Source organism: Sebastes fasciatus, chromosome 17, assembly GCF_043250625.1.
Source record: "Sebastes fasciatus isolate fSebFas1 chromosome 17, fSebFas1.pri, whole genome shotgun sequence".
Taxonomy (NCBI): domain Eukaryota; kingdom Metazoa; phylum Chordata; class Actinopteri; order Perciformes; family Sebastidae; genus Sebastes; species Sebastes fasciatus.
In genome coordinates, this window is record NC_133811.1 from 30,428,964 (window position 1) to 30,445,378 (window position 16,415).

A 16,415-nucleotide genomic window follows, 5' to 3' on the forward strand; every position below is an offset into this window, starting at 1 on the left:
TATCGGTGCATCCCTAGAAATAGGCATCACAGCTGCCTAGTTTGACCATTTGGTTGGAGTTGGCGAGTGATTGACAGCCGGCTCTCACAGACGAACCCTCCTACCAACGTATTTAACATGACATAACATACAAGTATTTAACCTAACATTCAAGGTCATGGCCCTCATATCCAGAGAGCAATACTTGGGTGTTTTTATGTGCTTTTAACATGCAACTTTTTAAAGAAAAAGATAAATACAACTCATTTCCTTTTGATATATTCACCAGATACAAGGGTTATTTTCCTTTAGGTGCAGTTTCTTGTAGATTTAAAGCCAATTGTTCACACTTTATGTATGACTTTTCAGTCTCACATCATTGAAGTTTTACTGATGATCATGTTTGATGTTGTTTCTTCAACACCAGAGGAATGTGGCAAAACGAAGAAGACAAGAAGCTGCGATGGCCTGGCAGGGACCAAAATAACAACCATGTTACTGTGTATGCCACAATATGCAGATCATGCTGGATCTCTGTCAAACCACACAGAAACGGAACCTAACAGGCTCATCAGGTGATTTCCGGGAAGTGCAAAACCACACAGCGCTGCGTGGTTTTGTAAAGTTCCTAAGCTGAGAGATGCACACAGTGTCACATTCATGCAAACACACACTAGTGCACGTTGTCACAGTGAGAACACCTGTAAGCTGCCATTTTGTGTCTTTCTCTTGTTGTTTTGAAATGGAAGACACACAAACACTCCCTCGCTCTGACCTGGCAGTCACTGCAGGGCAATCTGGGCGGCAATATTTGAGTTCTATCACAGAGACATCATTATTTCACCCAAAGGAAATGTAAAATAGATCAAGAATAGAAGATATGACAATATGTTTTGATTTGTTTTATAAACACAGACATGAAACTCTCCAGATAACACTAATGATCTGGAACAGGCAGAAGCAGTGAGTCCCAATGAACCTACCCACAATGCAACTTGATTAACTCCTTTTTTGGCCCAATTCCAAATCACCCCCTACACCCTCTCCCTTCCTACTTCCACTCCGTTCGCGCGTTCGCGTGGAGGGTCCGCCATATTAAGTGCCATTCCAAACCAATTAGTGGGGAGTGGAAGTGGGTTATGAAACCCTCCAACAGCGAGCCTGCATCGATACCGACTTAACCGGCCGCCCTGACGACATGCAACGCTGTTTTGAGTTCGTCATGGAACACGCTCCAATGTCAGTACCGTGCGACTACAAGTACAAACATTTACTGTAAACTGCTCAAACTAAGAGGCATTTAATTTATTCTACTTTATTGTCATACAGACGTCAACGACATAAAGTAAATAGATTGTATTTAGGATCAAACATATATATATATATATATATATATATATATATATACACACAACATATATTTATTATTTTTACCCCTATCAGGAGTTATAACCCCATCATTTATTATATCTTCAACTATGCAATACTGACTTAACATTGCAATAATCTGGTTTACTGTGGCATTACCACTGCATGTATTTATACAGAACATTTAAACTAATATTCTTATTTTACACTATTCTTGCATTTTTATAAATGCATGCATTTATATTATTTGCATAGATCCTATTTTTCAGCAATATTATTTGCACTGTTGTTATATAAATTTCTTATTTATATTTTCTTATGATGTCTCTATTTTTATATATTTATATTTATATTTATATTTTAGAACGGGAGCAAAACGTAACTCGATTCCCCCCGGGATCAATAAAGTATTTCTGATTCTGATATTTATTTCCTTGCAGGAGAGAGGGAAGTTTGTCCCGAAGTAGCTGCTGTATAGATACCCTCCACCTTAAAGAAGGAGCTTCATTCAGCTGTGAGTGGGACTACAAACAGAGTTCACTCCACCACGGAGTGGGAGGTTGGAGGGTGGAGGTGCCGGATTGGAATTGGGCCATAATGTCTCTCTGCTGAACCCTGCTGTTTTTTATTTCTGGTAGGCTATGAGGCCTTTTCAGGACTCAGTAACGGGGTTAGAGCTCCTCCACTGGCCAGAAACAGCACAACCCTCTGGAGCATTTCTCGTAAATCACATGATGAGTCTGTTAGGTTTCGTTTCTGTGTTGTTGTGACAGAGATCCAGCATGATCTGCATATTGTGGCATATTAAATAGAGTGATGGTCGGTAAAACACAGTTTGTATGTGTAGACTGTATGTGTGAGTGTTCTGGTCCATTCATTGTTTCTGTTTTACTTGTCCTCATCTGACCTCTGTTCTCACAGACGGGATTCTACTCCTGAAAGGTTGTAGCCTCACGATAACCTCAGAGAGTGTAGAAAAAGAGAGATGCAGAGTCCAAGTGTAGAGTTAAGGCTGTTTATCTTGATGCAGATCAAAGCATGCAAAATAATAGAGTGTGAAATGAGCCTGATGGGAAATTAAAGTGTTTAATGCAAGGTCCATCACAGTTTCTGTATCTGTGGGTAGTTGCACACAACAGTACAGAGTGATTAGAATTAAAACTGAATCAACATTAGCAACAAAAAGTGAGTCTCAGATAACACAGGCATCTACATAGAAAACAGCTTAAATACAGAGTTACTAATTATTAATGGCAGTCTAATATAAACACATTAAAGGGACTGTTTGTAACTTTTTACACGTATAAACCTACCGGGTCGGTGTCCCATGCGCGCTCGTGTGTGTCTACGCTGTTCAGACTCAGACTCCAACACAAACTACACGGAAGCACCAAAACCTCTTGGTTGTATCTAGTGAAGCCCGTCTGTTAAACAGTGTTGGTCGCGGTCGGAGGACGCGGGGGAGACCGTAGCTTTGGTCTCCAGGGCCGGAGTCTCTGCTCCTCTGCTCCTCTGTTCCTCTGCTTGCCTTCACTCACACACCGCGCTCGTCCTCGCTCCACCTCTCACGTTCATGCGCGCTCACTACACACAGCAGAAGAGTTAGTTTAGCTCTGAGAATATCTAGTGAATGTACAGTGGACGTTTGTGCAGAAATAACTGCTGCAGCTCCTCCAGACCAACAGAGGTTTCCCGTGTCTTGTGAAATGACGGGGCTCCGCAACGAGAAACGTTATCGTCTCTGACCGGGTGCCGGTGTCTCCCTCCGGCACCCAGTCGGAGACAATAACATTTCTTTTCCTGCTTCAGCCAAGCCAACACTAGGATCAGCAGTGATTCATGGAGAGACCTTCGTCTGGTCAGCTAACATTACTGCCAAGCAGCTGAAATATAGAGTGATATTGTGCTTTTAGCTGACGTGTGTCTCCTCACTGTGTTGAGCGATGCTCCTTCATGTCTATTTAGAGCGAGCAAGCGCGAGCAACAGGACGCTGACTTTCGTTGACTTAACGGCCACAGGTGTTGCTGTTAACAAGCATTTCTGAAAGTTACAAACAGTCCCTTTAAACATAACATAAACTCCCTTTTTCCATGGACACACACATGAAAAGAAATGTCCATTAGGCATCAATCGTAGCAGGTAAAGTCCAGCCGTCCTCTTCTCATCTGTATTTCTCCCTCAGTGCTGTATTTGTGGGCCTACTCAGTGAAGGCACACTGGTGGCACATACACAGTGCATGATCAAGAACAGGAGATAGTAGGAGGAGGCATGCACAGAGGAGGCATGGCCTTTTTTACAGTCAGAATCAAGCTGCTGTGCATGTTGCACCCATCGAAGCTGTGTGGAAGGAGCAAGAAGGAGAACGTGCAACATTTCTCTTCTCGGTGTTTCTTTATGTGAATAAAATGAGGAAGGTTATTTTGCTGCTGTTACTCTTCCACGCTGCATCCGCAGGTAAGATTTACTAAAAACGTTTTGTAGTTATAACTTTACTGTAAGTCACACTTTGAAGAGATTTAGGCTGCTTCCTTAACGCGGAACTGAACACCATCAGTCTTTTTTTTTTTTTTTTCAACAAGTTTATTTATAATAATTGAGATACATTCATTCATAATTTTTCATCAGGTCATAATAATATATTGTAGTCATATATTTAACTTAGATCTTATTTGACTGATAGGCTACACATTGTTTAACCCCATGTTCTAGATACTTACATTTGATTGTGTCTTTTTACATGTTTATTTATTTTATGATTGTATATTATCTGTAGTGGGTGGTGTATTTGTATTGTTTTTTATAGTGTGTTTTATGGGTCAGTGTATCTTTTGGTCATTTGATTTTCCTTTCACAAACGAATATAAAAACAAAAAAAAAATGTGGTTATTTGATTTTCATTTTAAAATACAAAAAATGAATATTGAAATACAAGACGTTTTTCTTTATTGGGGTCAAAAAGGGATGAACTAAACTAAAACAGGTTGATTTTCATTTTCTATTTCTAATTCTAATTCTAATTCTAAAGGCCAGTTTTTATTCATCTTCTGCGCCCGGAAGTTGCCATTTACAAAGTAAGAGTATATAAATCGTATATATGTATATATATATGTATATATATATATATATATATATACATATATATATATATATATGTATATATATATGTATATATAATATTTTTATTTAAGAAAAATAATATTATTCACAGATATTTAACACAGAGCATTTTCACTTTCCTCCCACTCCCCACTGCCTAGACAAAATAACGTATAATAATATATCTACACAGGGAATAATGGTTCAAAATTAAGATTTAAAATAAATAAATAAATACATAAAATAATGTAAATAACCAAAAGCAAAATAAATTAGATAAATAAAATATAAATACATAGATAAAGAATAAAAAAAAGCCAGCAAACACATCATTAATAAAATAAAACATACATACAGATTAATTAGTTTAACATTTTGCATAGGAATAGATACATATACATGCTTTGAAATATAAACAGATTTATTAACTACATTCTGGTATGTAGAGCGCTCAATGAGCGGTTCCTGGGTTGGGCTAATCATGACGAATAAAATGAGAAGGTACTGTAAATAATTTATTACAAGACCAGAACATATGGTGAGGTTTGCCTTTTCTATGTGACATCGATCACACGTCTCATTTCCATTAGAGTAGATCATTGACTGTTTGGCTTTACTATAATGGATTCGATGAAGAACCTTGAACTGAATTAAGCGAAAGAGGGTACATGAGGTTGACCCGTTTACCCTCCCCAATGCACCACTCCATACTTCATCACATTTATTAGTTCCAAGCTCTTCCACCCAGTCTGCTCGGACCTTATCAGGTGCAACATTATTGAGTGGCACAATAGTACTATAAATATTTGAGATGAGACCCTTAAGCTGTGCAGGAGTTTGCAAAATAACATCTAGTCCTGTTCTTGGCGGTAGATTGGGAAACCATGGGCTAATGCTGCAAACTTTCTCTTCCAGTGACTCACTCTCTGAAGTATTTCTACACTGCGTCATCTGGAGTCCCAAACTTCCCAGAGTTTGTGGTTGTTGGGTTGGTTGATGAAGTTCAGATAGATCACTATGACAGTAACACCAGGATGGTAGAACCCAAACAGGACTGGATGACCATGATCACAGAAGTTGATCCTCAGTACTGGGAGAGGGAGACTGAGAACTGTAAGGGTCAACAGCAGATCTTCAAAGTCAACCTTGAAATTGCAAAGCAGCGCTTCAACCGAACTGGAGGTTTGTTCATGTTTCACTTTCTACTCAAAAAGTTTTATCAATGTTTTTTTCTTGTTATTAAGTTGCAACACACACACACACACACACACACACACACACACACACACACACACACACACACACACACACACACACACACACACACAGCGGTAAAAACATAGACATATATACATAGATGCCGCATTGACTCCTGAGGCCTGTACTACGAAGCGAGTTCAACATACTCAGGGTATCTTCTCGTTATCTGATTTAACTAACCCTAACAAACGAGATCACACTAAGCGGTCCTACGAAGCCGGTTATCAACTCTGTAAATCAACCCAGAGTTTCTCAGTCTGGCTGTGAGCGTGTTCACATGAACGGGGCAGTGTTTGCAGCATCTGACCAATCACAGACATGGACCAGTCTACTGTCAGCAGACAGACAGACAGAGCCGCACATTTTACAAAGTATATAAACTATATTAGACAAATACGAAGAAATTAAACACATAAAACATCCAGACTAAAAGTAACACAGTTGAAGCTTCCAAAAGCAGGAAGATCAGCTGGCGAAGGAAAAATCTCCCGATGTGTGAATGCGTAAATTAACAGAGTTATTAATTTAACGGAACACTCAAAAGTAAGACATACTTGCCTAGATATAAATAGCTTTAAATGTATAACAGATGACTGGATTACACCTAATCATGCCCAGTGTAGGGACCCAGCATCTGGCTGGTTTCAAGTGACCTCATGACCTCAGTAACCTGATCCTTGACCACAGGACTCATCTCAGTCCTCATTGGCTACAGTAACATTTCACACCTAGGTGTGAAATTCACACAGAACAAAACCAGAGGAATGTTCTTTGTTCCTTCTCTTTCGACCTCTTTCTTCTCATCTGCTCATCTCTCCTGACGTGTGAGAGGTGAGCTGCTGTGCTCTCTCTGCTCTTCATCTCCTCAACCCAGGCTGACCTGGTTGAGGTGAACGGCTCTCAAGTCCAGAACTTGCAAACCAGTTCTGGTTCTGATCAATGGCCTGTTAGGAAACAGCCATTGCAACCAAGGAACCAAACGGCAGACGACGCGAGTGCTCTGCCGTTTCCACCAGCTAACTTCAAGCTATCAAGCAAAGAAGTTAGCACCAAACTAACAGCAAAGACGACCTCTTTGACTTGGAACCACAACTTCAACACATGGAATCACAAACCCTTTTCTTCCATGGATTGGTAACGTACTGGGCCTTAGCATTAGCAATCGCACAGGGCTGAGCAAGACTGTCCAACTTTGATTTCTAGAAAGTACTTGTATTGATTTGGTTTAATGTTATTCATTGAGTTTGACTGTGTTGATTTATCTGTATTTGATTTTTGGGTATCTGGCTTCGCCACATCTGATGTGTTTAGTTTATGCTTCACATAGACAAGGTCTTGCATGCAAACTAACCATCTTTTCTAACCCACTGCATATCTAACACACATTAAGATCACATACAGAAACTGTGAATTAGTTAAACATAAACATACAGCTTCAGATAATCTTAACCCCACATCACCCCCCCCCCTCTCTGTCCTTCTTCTCAGAAGAACAAAGAGGTCATGTGATGACATGCTGATGGCCATCTTTGATTCCGCCATCTTTGATTCCGCCATCTTTGATTCAGCCATCTTGTTTGTAGGCCATACAGACATTTTGAGACAAGAACCCATCTTGTTTCCCCCCCCCCTCTCTCTCTCTCTCACACACACACACACACACACACACACACACATGCTTACACACTGTGTTTGGTTTGTTTAGTTTAGTTATTTAGTTAGATTAATATTGTGTTTTGAACCTTTATTAACTTGTAAATAAATGTTTGTGGAATATACATGCTGGTCTCTTTAATGTTGCACAAGATTGAATAATGCCAACCTCTGCTATGTCAAGAACTCCGATATCCTTCAACCTTTACTATCTATTTTGGTTATAGTTATTAATTTAATTATTAATCAACGTTCCAAATTGATAGTTTAGCATATATAATGAGACTATATTAACGTTTTGGTCATTGGTCCCTGATTCCAGGGTGGTGCCCCGTTTATTATTAATGTTTATTGATAATCTTTATTAATATTAATAATTATATTATTATTTATTAATTAATTTGCTAATAACCAAAACCTACTTAAGTAGAACCCCTACATAATGGTGCCCCGTGTGAGGCATAGTATTCTTGTTGGCAAATGTTCATAATTGTGCAATATTAATTTTCAGCATAATTTTTGGTCAAAAACAAAAATGTCATATTCCACTTCTAAACAAACCAAAAGTGTTTACATTCTACACCACTAGTCTTCCACAGGAGTAGAAGTCCAGCTGTACTTTTAAACAAGTACATTGTGGTTAGAATTGTTTATTTGAGAGATTTTGAGTATTAACACTTTAAGCCTTTATGGTGTTAATTTTAATAATTTGCTTTTGCTGCTAATTCAAGTTGACCTACGCTGTAGAACTTGAAAGAATTTTGGTTCAGCATTTGAATACCACGTATTCAATGCAATCTAGTCTAGTCGTCATATTTTGCTGTAAATCTAAGTGTTCCTTTAATGACACAGCGTGCCACCGGCCCTGTGTAACATAGAGAGCTTGTACCCTGCTGTGTAACTGCCAAGCATTCCACAGCCTGAGTTAAGATAAGAGCCACAGTGTGCTACCAGCCCTGTGATATAAGTTTGCAACCTAGCTGTTACTTCCACATGTTCCAGCTTGAGTCACCTTTAAGAAACATCATCACAACTGTTACTGCCCTGCATCTCAGTTAGTGCATGTTGTGTGTAAGCAAACTTATTTTATAAACCTTTGTTTACTTTACTGGCCTTTTGTTGATGCCCACTAGAGTCACTAGTTGGTCCCCTCCTCCACAGGAGCTACTCCACAGGGAGCTACCCCCCCATAGTGTAGGCCAGTGTATTGTCGTTTTGCTAGTGTACCTCCCAAACTACACCACAAGGTGTCTGCCAGCGCAACACCATAGCCAACAACATTGTTTTGTTTTCTACTAGACATCCTGTTTAGTTTCACCCTCCATTCCAGGTTTAACAATGGAGAACCCCTGTGTTGAGCTTTTTATTTCTTCCCTAGCACAGAGCCTAAACCCTGGATGCCCTGAACTCATCAGCAGGTTGAGTTTCAGTGAGTGCAGGAAAGAAATGGAATCGCTCCTCACAGACAGGTTTGATGCGCAGACCGCATCCAAAGACTCATTGTTAAAATGCTTGCTTCTGATTTTCCACAGGCAGACCAGTCTTGCCATTCAGAGTAAAGCAGCCCTGGAAAAAGAGGTAGATAGCCTAAGAACGCAAAGTGCTGCTCTCCTCCATGAAGTTCAGACAGCTGATAAGAAAGCCATGCGTTACTTAGAAGACCTGCATTCAGCAGAGTTAGCTCTTTTTCAATACAAAGAGAAATTGTTAGGGCTTAGACTAGAATGTCTTTCCCCACCACAGTCTGTCAGTCACTGTGATTCTGGTTACTCAGATTCGCTCTCCTCACTCGATGAGAGGTTAACTCCCTCTCCACTCAGAAGTGAAAGATTTCCAACCGACTTAAAATCTTTGGGAATGAAGTCAGATCCTCAACCTCCGCTGAGAGAAAGAGTGAACAGCTACCTGACTACTTATTGTTCTGAAACTGACAGTGAAGACACATGTAGTTTATCTTCAAGAAGATATCCTGCCTCATGTTCTTCTCAGCCACAGAGAAATGACACCTTCCTCTGTGCTCCTCCCTCCAAAGGTTCAGCCTGCTTTCCACTCTGTCACAAGGGTGATGACAGCTGTCCAGCCTCTACCTCTCAGCCAGAGAGGACATTAGCATGTGATGCACCAGTGCATTGTAATGCTAATTTAGTCTTGTCTTCAGCAGAAAGGACCCCACAGGGTCCACGCCATGAAGTGCTGGAATTCATAGCTAAGGACATTGAATGTTTTGATCCAGGCAACTGTGATCATCACATTGATGACTATTTTAAGGAATTAGATCACAATCTAATTGACTTAAAACACGCCACCCAAAGGGAGAAGGTTAAACTTGTGTGGAAAACCAGCTCTAAAGCTGTGCACAAGTTTATACAGTCACAACCTCCCAGTGTCAGAAATGACTATAGTAAGCTTCGTCGTGCACTGATAGAAGAATTCTTTTCCACAGCTGATGAGACCTCAGCGATGTTTGCAGCCCTTCAGATTAAACATTCACGTAGTGAGAATCCTAGAGATTACTATAAACGTTTAAGGCATGCATACTTCCAAGGTAAGAATGCGCCAGGCTTAGAAGAAAACTCTTTCTTCAAGTCCTTATTTCTGCAGAATCTGCATCCCTGTGTACGCACTCAGGTGGTACTAAGGACGCATGAGGGTAACCCCTCACTGTGTGAGATAAGGAAGATGACACAGATAGCTTGGGAAACTCTGGTCATTTCCAAAAGGGGGGGTAAATTAACTGAGCCCACCAGCTCAAACACTGACGTGTCAAGCAGATCTGCCACCTCAAAAGACCACCTTCACAACAGGTCGAAGGGGGGTCAGAAGAGGTTGCATAGGGACACTGAGCGTAACCGCCATGTCCCCCATTTGCATAGAGATAGGCATTCACACAACAGAAGTGTTAGAAAGCCATACTCTGAAATTCTGTCCCAGAATTGGCGTGACCGGTCTGACGATGACCACAGCATCTCTGACCACATTTCAGACTCTGAACAAGGTTCAGAACATGGACATAATCTAGCAGACAGTGATAGCTACTCTGAGTGCCTCTCTGCCTCTGGCTACCTGGAGCGTTACAGCCCTGAGCCACGAGTTCAGCACGAGAGATCCAGAGCTACCTTCCCACGGTACTAGCTAACACCTAGCTAACAGTGAGACTGACGCTAGATCCCGGTGCCTTAATTTTCCTTTCCTCTTTTGCAGATATTAGGGAAAACTTGAGTTTGTTAGCAACAGCAAAAAAAAAAAAAAACTCAACTCAGACACCACTGTCCAACTTTACAAGTACACTTGGACCAACTCCTTAGTAGTATCTTGTTTAGAGATCACTAGTGCACACACTAGCTTAGGACACCACATTATGACTGTACAAAAACAGTCATACACCTGTCCGCATTGTTTTAGGTGACACTCTCCGCATCTCACCTTAACAACTTAACACCTCTAACATTCCTGTTCTTCACTAACCTTATAAATAACAGAGAAACATAGTTAGGTATTTTATACAATGCTATTGTTTTTGTTTATCTGGTTTTATTTGTAACTTAGGGACTGTTCTTGCTTAGCCAGGATAGATAGTCTTAACCAATGCCCAATTGGTTAATGAACTGCCCAGACGTTACAAAATGGAATGAACTGTTGAATGAACTTTTTCAATCATGGATTTAACAACTTTTCAGTTGTCCCCAGGGATTGGACTGTACAACCTCCAGGTTGTTTCCAAGGATCTGTGAACTGTTCAACCTTCTGATTTGCTCTTGAAGGATGTTACACATCTTAAAGACCAAATGGGGGGATGTAGGGACCCAGCATCTGGCTGGTTTCAAGTGACCTCATGACCTCAGTAACCTGATCCTTGACCACAGGACTCATCTCAGTCCTCATTGGCTACAGTAACATTTCACACCTAGGTGTGAAATTCACACAGAACAAAACCAGAGGAATGTTCTTTGTTCCTTCTCTTTCGTCTCTTTCTTCTCATCTGCTCATCTCTCCTGACGTGTGAGAGGTGAGCTGCTGCGCTCTCTCTGCTCTTCATCTCCTCAACCCAGGCTGACCTGGTTGAGGTGAACGGCTCTCAAGTCCAGAACTTGCAAACCAGTTCTGGTTCTGATCAATGGCCTGTTAGGAAACAGCCATTGCAACCAAGGAACCAAACGGCAGACGACGCGAGTGCTCTGCCGTTTCCACCAGCTAACTTCAAGCTATCAAGCAAAGAAGTTAGCACCAAACTAACAGCAAAGACGACCTCTTTGACTTGGAACCACAACTTCAACACATGGAATCACAAACCCTTTTCTTCCATGGATTGGTAACGTACTGGGCCTTAGCATTAGCAATCGCACAGGGCTGAGCAAGACTGTTCAACTTTGATTTCTAGAAAGTACTTGTATTGATTTGGTTTAATGTTATTCATTGAGTTTGACTGTGTTGATTTATCTGTATTTGATTTTTGGGTATCTGGCTTCGCCACATCTGATGTGTTTAGTTTATGCTTCACATAGACAAGGTCTTGCATGCAACTAACCATCTTTTCTAACCCATTGCATATCTAACACACATTAAGATCACATACAGAAACTGTGAATTAGTTAAACATAAACATACAGCTTCAGATAATCTTAACCCCACATCACCCCCCCCTCTCTGTCCTTCTTCTCAGAAGAACAAAGAGGTCATGTGGTGACATGCTGACGGCCATCTTTGATTCCGCCATCTTTGATTCCGCCATCTTTGATTCAGCCATCTTGTTTGTAGGCCATACAGACATTTTGAGACAAGAACCCATCTTGTTTCCCCCCCCCCTCTCTCTCTCTCACACACACACACACACACACACACACACACACACATGCTTACACACTGTGTTTGGTTTGTTTAGTTTAGTTATTTAGTTAGATTAATATTGTGTTTTGAACCTTTATTAACTTGTAAATAAATGTTTGTGGAATATACATGCTGGTCTCTTTAATGTTGCACAAGATTGAATAATGCCAACCTCTGCTATGTCAAGAACTCCGATATCCTTCAACCTTTACTATCTATTTTGGTTATAGTTATTAATTTAATTATTAATCAACGTTCCAAATTGATAGTTTAGCATATATAATGAGACTATATTAACGTTTTGGTCATTGGTCCCTGATTCCAGGGTGGTGCCCCGTTTATTATTAATGTTTATTGATAATCTTTATTAATATTAATAATTATATTATTATTTATTAATTAATTTGCTAATAACCAAAACCTACTTAAGTAGAACCCCTACACCAGTATTAACAATGTGGCGTGTATGACTATTTAAACCTTCTTTCCCCCCTCTCAGGCGGTGTGAAACGGACTCAAGAGGAAGTTAAAGAATGAGTATGAAAATATAATTCAAAGCGGTAAACACCCACAGCATAAATCCAGCTGTCCTTCCTGCATTTGTTAGTTTAAACTGTGTTGTTTTTTCTGGATAAAAATAACTATAACGTCTACATTTCTCAACGGATCTCAACGAGTCGTTTTATATTCAAAAGTTTATGTTATATGTATTATCTACGAGGAGTAACGTAAAGTTACCATTTATTTTCTTTTCCCAAAGATTTTGGTGAAAAACTGTTAAATACGTTAACGTCACTGCTTCCGGTTCATGGATCAGCAGTCTGTCCTTCGATCTGCTGGATTCAATCAATTATTAGGTCATTATTAAAAACTAGTATCATCACATTATCACATTTTCCTTGAAGTATTTTTCACATTATCAACTGTTACATCTTTACGAAACGTTTGCTTCCGTAACATCAGATAAGAGCTGGCTAACGTTGCTCCCTGCTTGCTACATCCCGGCTCCCGTAGCAGCTCCTCTTCTGTGCTCCCATGGCAGCTCGACCTCCAGTCTCCTCACTCACCTCTTGGTGTCGCTGTCTCTCGTGTGTGTCGATGAATGGATGAGGTGAGACTAGTTGTTGAGGTCGAGAAATATCCGGAGCTACAGTCTGAAAAATGTCCCGATATATATCCCGAACAGAAGCACATGGCTAATTATTATGCAAAATGACATCGGACCTTCCCCAGTACCAATTTCTTTTTCCTACCATGGTGAAGGTGTGACCTAACCTACTCTGCCTTTTCAGATGAGAAATCAAGTTTAAGTCGGCCTGCATTAGTAGCTAATGCAGTGTAAAAATACTCTAGACGCTGCAGTGTGACGCTTCCTATTGGTGCTCGGGGTCATATGGCGCCACTGATGTGATATCAACTGATAATAGATGACTGGGCTGTGATCTCACTCTGGTTTAATGCCGTCTCTGTCTCTCTCTCTCAGGTGTCCACATTGTCCAGTGGATGGTTGGCTGTGAATGGGACGATGAGACTGCGGAGGTTAAAGGTTATAATCAGTGGGGTTATGATGGAGAAGACTTCATAGCATTTGACCTGCAGACTGAGACATGGATCGCTCCAAAACAACAGGCTGTCATCACCAAACACAAGTGGGATAATAACAAAGCTATGATAGCACAGGACAAACTCTACTTCACCCAGATCTGTCCTGAGTATCTGAAGAAGTATGTGAACTATGGGAGGAGCGTTCTGCTGAGAACAGGTAGAATCACATGACCTGATGTAGTTTCATAGACACAACAATGTTGATAAAAACAGTTTTGTTTCTCAAATGACACATGGGCTATCTGTTGATCTCTGTCACGTTTGTTGTTTTCCTTCTCTCTCTCTTTCTGCCGCTCTCCCCTCCAAAAACCTCAGGGTCACACTTTCAGTTTTTGACAGTTGACTAAAACATATTATTTTAAGAAAACCAGTTCATATTGACATACCTTTTCTACTGGTTGAAGAAACCCTGACTTAGCTGGGAAAAAGAATTATGGGTTCTGACTTCACTTTTGGTCAGTAGCTACGTCTGTGGTACGTTAATAATATCCAGTAGACAGAATCTTCGCACATCATCATTTTTGTGTTACTACAGGAGATCTTTTAAAGTACCAGTACTGTTTACTGGAATGATAGTAACAAATAAAAAACACAACAAATCTCTCTCCCTTTACTCTCCAGAGCTTCCCTCAGTGTCTCTCCTCCAGAAGACTCCCTCCTCTCCAGTCAGCTGCCACGCTACAGGTTTCTACCCTGACAGAGCCGCAATGTTCTGGAGGAAAGATGGAGAGAGGCTTCATGAGGACGTGGACCTCGGAGAGATCCTCCCCAACCACGATGGAACCTTCCAGATGAGTGTTGACCTGAAACTTTCATCAGTCCCACCTGAAGACTGGAGGAGGTACGACTGTATGTTTCAGCTCTCTGGTGTGAAGGACGACCTCGTCACCAAACTGGACGAAGCAGTGATCAGGACCAACAGAGGTGAGACTGAGATCAGGAGTGATGGAGATGGCAAACAATTTTTTTCTGTGGTTTATAAAAAACTGTGCCGACTCGTTGATCCTTTGTCTGACTGGGGTTTATGTAAGTTAGAATCTATGACCCCGACCATGGCTCTGAAATATCAGTAGCCTCCAGCGGGCGCAGCTGCGCCTCATTCCGGGCTGCGATGCGTCCGCTGGAGATGATCGCGGCCAGTCTGGACAATGCTTTGTGATTCCACCAATCGTGCCGCAGTGCGTTTCAGAAGTGTCCCAGAAGCGGTTCTCACTGTGCTGTGTATTGATGAATCCATGTAACCGTCACACCTGGCGTCTAAAGGACAAGCAAGAAGATTTTTGTTGCTCAGGAAGGCCGTGTGGCCCGGGTGTTATCGTAGAGGAGCTTCATCCCCCCTCAGATCGCCTGCTGGCTACAGCGGTGTTGCCGATGTTACCTGCTGCTGGCGACGTTTGTCATTTCAACTGGTGAAAGTGACAGTCCGTGCCCGATATGAGAAGCTGCTACCTGAATGTTTTCTACATTGAACTTTAATGAGAATGAGAGAGATTGGAGATGAATGATGCATTAACAGATTCATTAGCGTCAGAGACACACTATAGAGTCCTGAATAGGCAGGAAGGACGCATTTCCGGACTATTCCGACAGAACTAGCAGAGTTCTATTGGAGTGTTTTTGTTTGTGTGAGGACAACATTTACTGCAGCTTATAATTCAGACAGGAGACACACCTCATTCAACTCCTCAGGTGCAAGGAGTTCTCTAATGTGCCAGTTTGGATGAGATCCAGTGTTAATTATGTGACAGAAACAAAACACTTATTTGGTTTGGATATAATCCACAGTCCATGTTTCACGTAGTCCTGACACTTTAGTATTTCTAAGTCAATAGGTTCACACTCAAAACAGGTTTTCAGGACGTGAACTTTATTGTCCTGAAAAAAATCCACCATGCAGGTGCAAAGTAGTCCCTGATAGTGAGACGAAGACTCCGTCCCTGATTGTGGATGACACGTGGTAGAGGGGCCCCAGTTGCACAAAGAAGTGTGTGAATGACACGATAATACGCAAGGCAAAAGCGTGAAATAAGAACGGGTTTCTTTCTTTGGGCGTGTCATTTGTACGCCATGTAGTCTGTACGGACTGCAAAGTAAATGCATCCGCGTAAATATGCTACGCTCAGAGCTAGTTACGTAAAATAAAAAGTGAGGAAGACTGTTTATGGCAGGTCGATGGGTCCAACAAACACAGGACTTCCATCCTGGAGACCGGTGTTTTGTTTTGTAAGTTACGTTGGTGACGTTGGTGACATTGGTGACGTTGGTGACATTGGTGACGTTGGTGACATTGGTGACGTTGGTGACGTTGGTGACGTTGGTGACATTGGTGACGTGTTTTCCGTACTTATGTTACATTGTTTCCGTATATATTGTACTTAGTTTATGTACTTATTTTAACGCCAGCCATGATGTTTTTCCTAAACCTAAGTGATTGTTTTTGTTGCCCCCTGCTGGTTCTACACCTTAATACACACATGCAATATTCACGCCTAAGTGAGGCAAAACTGGACATTGACTCGCAATCCTCTGGTGGACAGGCGGGTCTATTACACGCTTTGGTGTGATACAGGGTTGAACATAAACAGTCATCCAGACACACACTTGTTCTATCTAGATCTGGTCATCTTC

The 16,415-nt window shown here is 41.2% G+C and overlaps 1 protein-coding gene across 2 annotated transcripts in view; it reads left to right on the forward strand.

Annotated features, from left to right (window-relative positions):
* Positions 1-3,663: 3,663 nt before the first annotated feature.
* Positions 3,664-16,415, forward strand: part of LOC141754402 (class I histocompatibility antigen, F10 alpha chain-like) — a 45,293-nt gene continuing 32,541 nt past the window's right edge. The window contains exons 1-4 of one of the 2 annotated variants that reach the window (XM_074613442.1): positions 3,664-3,803; positions 5,361-5,627; positions 13,666-13,944; positions 14,409-14,711. In XM_074613442.1, coding sequence (XP_074469543.1) covers positions 3,755-3,803; positions 5,361-5,627; positions 13,666-13,944; positions 14,409-14,711 — 898 coding nt within the window. In that variant the 5' untranslated portion in view covers positions 3,664-3,754. The remainder of the gene's footprint in view (positions 3,804-5,360; positions 5,628-13,665; positions 13,945-14,408; positions 14,712-16,415) is intronic. The other variant, XM_074613449.1, reaches the window with a different exon arrangement.